The sequence below is a fragment of the Syzygium oleosum genome, unplaced genomic scaffold, assembly GCF_021117445.2.
Source record: "Syzygium oleosum isolate NSW1041296 unplaced genomic scaffold, Sole_v2.1 Sole_v2.01, whole genome shotgun sequence".
In the NCBI taxonomy this organism is placed as follows: Eukaryota; Viridiplantae; Streptophyta; class Magnoliopsida; order Myrtales; family Myrtaceae; genus Syzygium; species Syzygium oleosum.
In genome coordinates, this window is record NW_026607485.1 from 35,033,279 (window position 1) to 35,042,030 (window position 8,752).

At 37.8% G+C, this 8,752-nt stretch overlaps 1 protein-coding gene across 1 annotated transcript; it reads right to left on the bottom strand.

Moving 5' to 3' along the window:
- Positions 1-501: 501 nt before the first annotated feature.
- On the bottom strand, positions 502-900 carry LOC130137551 (antifungal protein ginkbilobin-like protein). Its single transcript, XM_056309120.1, has one exon. The coding sequence runs from the start codon at positions 898-900 to the stop codon at positions 502-504; it is 399 nt and encodes a 132-aa protein (XP_056165095.1).
- Positions 901-8,752: the final 7,852 nt, after the last annotated feature.

Below are 8,752 nucleotides of genomic sequence, written 5' to 3' on the forward strand. Positions count from 1 at the left end.
ACTATTTTGTCGATAAAACACTAAAGCTACATAAAAGTTACAGCGCAAATTGGATATGGATTGACTCAACGAAAAGAAAACTCAAGCTTCTTTTGGATAAGTTTGACCGGTCAACGGTATTTTTCCATGACCAATTTTTTAAAGATTAAATCGTAGAGCAATTGAAGCTTAATAAATTAGAATAAGACATGCTAAATTGCCAAGTTAAAATACAAGCCCGTCGAAACATTTGAAGAAAGTCTCTCTCAGATTACTTGGACTTTGAGATAGTGGATTTTCCATTAAGGCATCTACTAATTGAGCCTAAATAACACTTCATTCGAAAAAGTTTCATTATCTGATACTATAACAACTTGGCCCGATTCACGTGACCCGATCTGCCAAAAACTACGCACAAGTACTTATCACTTATTTCAAAGGGGAGACATATTAGTCCCCATGTGAGTATAAATATTTGGGTAGGAGCAGAGCTTGGAGCTCTTTACAAAGAAGTAAATATGGCTACTCGGTAAATGGATAATGCTCGTATCGAAGTCTGCAGTCTTTAAGCTGATATTGAACCCCAATGCTCAACATACATTCATTATTTATCCTGTTCACAATTGCCTCCAGGCATGTGGCGCAATCTGGTTGATGAAGCGCCCCATTGCATGCCGCATGGCCGTAACAATCGTCGTTACTCTCCGTGCTTTGGCAGTACTTATTGAAACCCGAATATGCCGCATCAGGCAGACACAGGAGAACTTGGGCGACATTAGTAGCATAGGTACTGAACGGGTTATATGTTGCTCCGTTGCATATTTTGCTCACTAGAGTGGTGTCTGGAGCACTCCTCGCAGAACCGAGAATGAGAAAAAGCGCAGCTATGACTGCTGCCGCAATCCTTGGAAAAGTGACCATTTTGCTGACCCTGAATTTTGCTTCTATAGCTAATCAGCTTGGCTATATATATATAAAGGCGTTGTTCTTGAAATTTGTTGCGAAAATTCAAATCGGCATTAGCATAAATATTACAAACAATACAGAATTGTAAAGAAACGAAATTGCAATAACAAAGTCGGAATCGATACAAATGAATACCGAGGCCTGTGTTTGACACAGTTTCCTTAAAACAGATTCGTTCCCTCCAGTACGCGATTGAGGTTTCGTGAACGTCTGTCTCCCAGGATACAACGGTTGACAGCGAAGAAGAGATCACGGCACTTCCAAGCTTTCGGCGAACTTGAACAAACTTGAAAATGAACACTACCGAAAAACAGTGCAAATGCAAAGAATTTTAAAACAGAGGAAGAATGATTTCGATAAAAAAATAGAACGCAGGGGAGAGCATTTCGGGAATAATAACGGCCGATTAAATCTGTCGTTACAAAATCAATACGAATAACGGACGATTAAATCTGCCGTTATAAAATCAATACGAATAACGGACGATTAATTCTGCCGTTATAAAATCAATACGCATGGGATTAAATCTGCCGTTATAAAATCAATACGCATGGGAATAACGGTTGATTAAATCGCGACGTTACGAAATTCGTAACAGTTTGAGTTGAAAAAAAATAAATCAGAAGGCAAAATTGGGCTCGTCGCGAGGCCCACTTTTCGGTCCTGCAATCGTGTACGCGGGATGTGCGCTCGCGCCCAAGTTTCAACTTGTCGGGCGTCGGATTTGCACCCACCCTGCGCCTGCGCGCGAGGCAGAGAGTTTGTGCTATGATAGTTACCACTTCAAATAAGTGTAACTGTATATAAAGCACTCCATAGCCTTCTTTCTTTTCCGATGTGGGAATAGTGTTTTTCCACTTCCCACTTCCAACTCAAGGGTGTTCTTTGAGCATCAATTTCTCATTCATTCACCCATCAATTTATCCCATATTTCCAACAATCCCCCACATGAATGAAAATTGTTTTAGTTTTGACTCTGTGATAGTGTTCAACAATTGAAACCTGCATAGGATAGGTAGGTGTTACCCTTTGAACCTTTTCTTGTGAAAGTATATTTACTTTACTAGTTGTCCAGTAGACATGATGTCCTTGAACTGTCCAGCTTTCTTATGTAAATGAACCATACACTTCACACAGGAATCATCTAAACGTTTGTTCGGTTCTCATAGTTATGTTCGTTTTGGCCATGAACATCAACCTGGTTCTCGCAAGAGTTTCTAAAGAATTTAGCCCTTAAATAATTCTCCTTTGAAGCGGCCCCACTTCTCTCTCACATAGGTGATTACTTAATTTTGAGTAATTTGTTTACTCCACTTAAGAATCATTAAAGCAAAATGCTATCCTTTCCATTACAATATCACTGTTATTTTATATAGGAATGGTTTTAGGGATAACCCCCATAGTGACATCACTAAGTTTATATAATTAGGTTGTCCCTTTGAACCTAGATCTTGGAATCTCCAGTCAACTAGGTTGGGTTTCCTTTATACCAACTTATTCTTTCATGGGCTTCAGTCCCATTCCTCTTGTTGATTTCTCAACTAACTCTCTATTTCACCCTTTGGTTAGCGGATCAGCAATATTATCCCTTGACTTTACGTAGTCAATAGAGATAATTCCTGTTGAGAGTAGTTGTCTAATGGTATTATGTCTATGACGTATATGTCTAGACTTACCATTATACATATTACTCCGTGCTCTTCCAATCGCAGATTGACTATCACAATGTATACTTATTGGTGGCACAGGTTTTTGCCATTTTGGAATATCCTCTAAGAAATGGCGTAGCCATTCAGCCTCTTCACCACATTTATCTAATGCTATAAATTCAGATTCCATTGTGGATTTGGCTATAACAGTTTGTTTATAGGATTTCCAAGATACGGCTGCTCCTGCTAGTGTGAATACATATCCACTAGTAGATTTTGAGTCTTTTATATCAGATATCCAGTTCGCATCACTATATCCTTCCAGAATAGCTGGGTATCTGGTATAATGCAGGCCATAATTCCGAGTATATCGTAAGTATATGAATACTCTCACTATTGCTTTCCAATGGTCAGCACTCGGATTGCTTATATATCTACTTAATTTACCAACCGTATAGGCAATGTCTGGTCTAGTACAACTCATTAAGTACATTAGACTTCCAACAACTCTAGAGTACTCTACTTGAGAAATACCCTCTCCTCTATTCTTGGAAAGATGAAGACTATTGTCTAATGGTGTTCTAGCAATACCAGAATCATTCATGTTGAATTTTTCAAGAATCTTGTCCACATAATGTGACTGGTTTAAAATAAGACCTTCTGATGTTCTTGTGATTTTAATTCCTAAAATCATATCAGTAGGTCCCATATCTTTCATGTCAAATCTTGAATTCAACATATACTTGGTAGATTTGATCATTTTATCATCACTACCAACAATTAGTATGTCATCTACGTAAAGACACAAAATGACATAGCCATTTGTTGTCTCTTTAATGTAGACACATTTATTACATTCATTGATCTTAAAACCATTGGTAATCATTGCATTATCAAACTTTTCATGCCACTGCTTTGGTGCTTGTTTTAGGCCATACAATGATTTCACCAATTTACAGACTTTCCGTTCTTGTCCTGGAACTATAAAACCCTCAGGTTGTTCCATGTAGATTTCTTCATCCAAATCACCATTTAGGAAAGCTGTTTTTACATCCATTTGATGTACTTCGAGATTTCGCAATGCTGCAATTGCAAGTATTATCCTAATGGAAGTTATTCTCGTCACAGGAGAATAAGTATTGAAGTAATCTAAGCCTTCTCGATGTTTGTATCCTTTGATCACAAGTCTGGCTTTGTACTTATCAACAGAGCCATCTGCTTTCATTTTCTTTTTAAAAATCCATTTGGACTTTAAAGGCTTACAACCAGGAGGAAGATTCACTAGCTCCCAAGTATGATTCTGCAAAATAGAATCAACTTCACTTTTTATTGCTTCTTTTCATAGAGGTCCCTCAGAGGAATTCACAGCTTCTGCATAATTTAATGGTTCATTTTCTAACAAATAAGTTAGAAAATCATTTCCAAAAGATTTTTCCACTCTTGCTCTTTTGCTACGTCTCGGTTCTAGTTCATGATCTGAGTCATGAATTTCATGAGCCGAATCGTGACTTTCTTCATTCATAGTTTCATTCTTTCGTTTAGATGAACTTGATCCATCATTGGATTTACAAGGAAATACATTTTCAAAGAATGATGCATTCCTAGATTCCATGATCGTATTCTTGTGTATATCTGAAATTTTTGATTCATGCACAAGAAATCGATATGCATTACTGTTATGTGCATAGCCTATAAAGATACAATCCACCGTTTTAGGACCTATCTTTGTCTTCTTTGGTGTTGGAACCGCCACTTTTGCAAGACACCCCCACACTCGTAAGTGTTTGTAGGATGGTCTCCTACCTTTCCATAACTCATAAGGGGTTTTATCCTCTTTCTTTTGAGGTATCTTATTTAAAAGGTAATTGCTTGACAATATAGCTTCTCCCCATATATTTTGAGGCAAACCTGAATTTAGTAATATCGCGTTCATCATTTCTTTCAATGTGCGATTTTTACGTTCAGCAACACCATTTGATTGAGGAGAGTAAGGCGTAGTTATTTCATGTATAATTCCGTGTTGTGCACAGAATTCACCAATTGGTACTTCATACTCGCCACCTCTATCACTTCTCAATCTTTTAATTCTCTTATTAAGTTGATTTTCAACTTCATTCTTATAGAGAATAAATTTCTCTAAGGCTTCATCTTTGCTTTTAAGCAAATACACATAACAGTATTTAGTGTTATCATCGATAAAGGTAATAAAATATTTATTACCACCTCTCGTTTGTACGAATTTCAAATCGCAAACATCACTATGAATTAATTCAAGGGGTTCGGTGTTTCTTTCAATTGTTTGAAATGATGATCTCGTTAATTTTGCCTCAACACAAATTTCACATTTATGTTTTGAATCAATTTGAAATGAAGGTATATGTTCCAAGTTAATTAATCTACGCAATGTATCATAATTAACGTGTCCTAGTCTACCATGCCATAAATTGGAAGACTCAAGCAAATAAACGGAAAATTTATTATCTTTATTGATAATTGTCATTACATTGAGCTTAAAAAGCCCATCAGTTACATATCCCTTCCCCACGAACATTCCGGATTTAGACAAAATAACTTTATCTTACTCAAATACCATACGAAATCCATGCTTGTTCAATAGAGACCCAGAAACCAGGTTCTTTCGGATTTCTGGCACATAAAGAACATTGTTTAGAGTCAGCTCTTTTCCTGAGGTCATCTTCAGAAACACCTTCCCTTGGCCTTCGACAGCAGAAGAGGCAGAGTTTCCCATAAAAACCTTTTCCCCATTAATTGGTTCAAGATTTGTGAACAGGTCCTTATTGGAGCATAAGTGCCTAGTAGCACCAGTGTCAATCCACCATTCCTTCGGATTGGACCCAACTAAGTTTACTTCAGAAACCATTGCAGAAAGGTTTATGTTTGACACGTCTTGAGCGATGCCACTCACCATATTTGTCTCATAATTCTTCTTCTTCGGAAGTCTGCATTCCATAGATCTATGCCCCATTTTACCACAGTTGAAGCATTTTCCTTAAAACTTGTTCTTGGAAACTCCTCCTTTTGGTCCCAACTTTGGCTTGGCAATCTTCTTGTTCTTGTGGCCTTGCCTAAGCTCCACAACATTTGCCTTAGCCATAGTAGGATTGAACCCTTTGCGTTCAAATCCTCTATTGTCTTCTTCAATTCAAAGTCTAACAATCAGCTCTTCCAGGTTCATTTCCTTTCGCTTATGCTTGAGATAGTTCTTGAAATCCTTCCACCCAGGAGGTAGCTTTTCGATAATAGCAGCCACTTGGAAGGTTTCACTCAAGATCATTCCTTCAGCCAGAATTTCATGCAAGATCACTTGAATTTCTTGCACTTGACTGATCACAGTTTTAAAGTCCACCATCTTATAATCAAGGAATCGACCGACAACAAATTTCTTTGCTCCGGCATCCTCTGTTTTATATTTCCGATCCAAGGCTTCCCATAACTCCTTTGCCGTCGTTTTTGCACAATAGACATTGTACAATGAGTCATGTAAGCCATTCATGACATAGTTTCGACACAGGAAGTCAGAGTGCTTCTATGCTTCAACAGCATTGAAGACTTGCTTATCCGTTTCTCCATTGGATAACTTAGGAGCTTCCTCAGTCAAGAATCTCGCAAGATTCAAAGTTGTCAAATAAAACAACATCTTTTGCTGCCACCTTTTGAAGTTCGATCCGTCGAACTTTTCAGGTTTCTCACCATGGTGGACAGAAACCGCAGAAGGAATAGAGGATGAGCCAGGCAGTTGGACAGCTGAGGCATAGGCAGAGTTTTTGGTGATGTCGTTAGCAGCCACATCGACACCATCGTTTCCAGCAGCCACATCCATGACTTCTTTACCAGTAGCCATTTGAATTTGTAAAAGCACGAATCTGTTTTAAGATTGTTGCGAAAATTCAAATATGCATTAGCATAAATATTACAAACAATACAGAACTGTAAAGAAACGAAATTGCAATAACAAAGTCGGAATCGATACAAATGAATACCGAGGCCTGTGTTTGACACAGTTTCCTTAAAACAGATTCGTTCCCTCCAGTACGCGATTGAGGTTTCGTGAACGTCTGTCTTCCAAGATACAACGGTTGACAGCGAAGAAGAGATCACGGCACTTCCAAGCTTTCGGCAAACTTGAACAAACTTGAAAATGAACACTACCGAAAAACAGTGCAAATGCAAAGAATTTTAAAACAGAGGAAGAATGATTTCGATAAAAAAATAGAACGCAGGGGAGAGCATTTCGGGAATAATAACGGCCGATTAAATCTGTCGTTACATAATCAATACGAATAACGGACGATTAAATCTGCCGTTATAAAATCAATACGAATAACGGACGATTAATTCTGCCGTTATAAAATCAATACGGACGATTAAATCTGCCGTTATAAAATCAATACGCATGGGAATAACGGTTGATTAAATCTGCCGAACGTTACGAAATTCGTAACAGTTTGAGTTGAAAAAAAAATGTACGCGGGATGTGCGCTCGCGCCCAAGTTTCAACTTGTCGAGCGTCGGATTTGCACCCCCCCTGCGCCTGCGCGCGAGGCAAAGAGTTTGTGCTATGATAGTTACCACTTCAAATAAGTGTAACTGTATATAAAGCACTCCATAGCCTTCTTTCTTTTTCCGATGTGGGAATAGTATTTTTTCACTTCCCACTTCCAACTCAAGGGTGTTCTTTGAGCATCAATTTCTCATTCATTCACCCATCAATTTATCCCATATTTCCAACAAAATTATCTCCACATATTACCAAATTACTTTAATCAGCTGTTACGAGGAATGCTTCCTTGACTTTTATCGAAGTTCAACTTCTTATACTGAACTTGTTGTCGATCATTCGGCTGCGGAATTTAGTTGATTAACTAGCGGTGCACGTGTGTCGTCGACCCAATGAGAATAATAGTAGTATATGCTACCATTTCAGCTAATTTTTTTCTCAGGTTAGTAAAGCTCTATCACGAATAAGGTTTTCATGAATAATATATATATTGAGGGGGGTACAACCGAAAGTATAATAATTTAGTGAGGACAAGATTGAAGGCGGGAAGAAAATTGTTAATCTCCTCCATTTGCCTTTCGGAATTGTTGAAAATCTAAGACAAATGGGCACTTGCCTTGAGCTTTGGGCTCTATCAAGGCAGCGTTCGGTCCAAATTGTTTTTTAAAAAAAAAATTACCAACCATAATATTCGACTCCAAAAGTACACTGGACCCGAAGTTGCTTTAAATACTCTCCCAAATGCATCTTGAAAGTGGAATTATCTCTATGCAGTCCATCCGTGCGAACAAACTCTATAATGGGACTCCCCTGCAGATACAGAAAATGCAATGGCATGCCTTTGATACCAAGAATTGAAGTTGTCCATCAATTTACGTTATAATGATACAAATAATCCTTAAACTTTGATCCAATATACAATTTGATCCCTAAACTTTTAATTTATTCAATTTAGTAATTGAATTTTAGCCTAATGTTCAATGTGATACCCGAACTTTTAATTTGTTCAATGTGGTCCCTGGACTTTTGATACATGTTCAATGTAGTCCTTGAATTATATGAAAATGTTCAATGTAGTCATTCTATTAATTCAAGTTCAGGGACGATATGAACATTTTCATATAATTCAGGAACTAAATTGAACATGTATCAAAAGTTCAGGGATCACATTGCACATTGGATTAAAGTTTAGGGACTACATTGAACAAATTAAAAGTTTAGGGACCACATTGCACATTGGGCCAAAGTTCAGGGACTGTTTGTGTCATTTACACACTAGTTAGTTCAATGTGCAAATAAATTTTCTTACCAGAGAAGTCGAAACTATTCACGGCACTTATCACCACAGCCCTACTTATTACGGATGGGCATTGGTCAAATGTCGCAAGGAATCTATGTCCCGTGGATCAAATGTGACATCTGAAATTTTTTGTTGATAAAAAAAAAATCAAGTAGCTTAGAGTTTTGGATGGCTCATATGGAATCTCAAAGTGGGTCATTAATTTTCTGAGGTTCGGAAGTGCGACGAATGATTCTTCCGTGACAATAATCGCCCGGAGGCCGATGCGTCAAGCCTAAATTGATAGATGCTGACATGCATGTTGATAATGTGGAGTGATGATAATTGATTTACCACCAT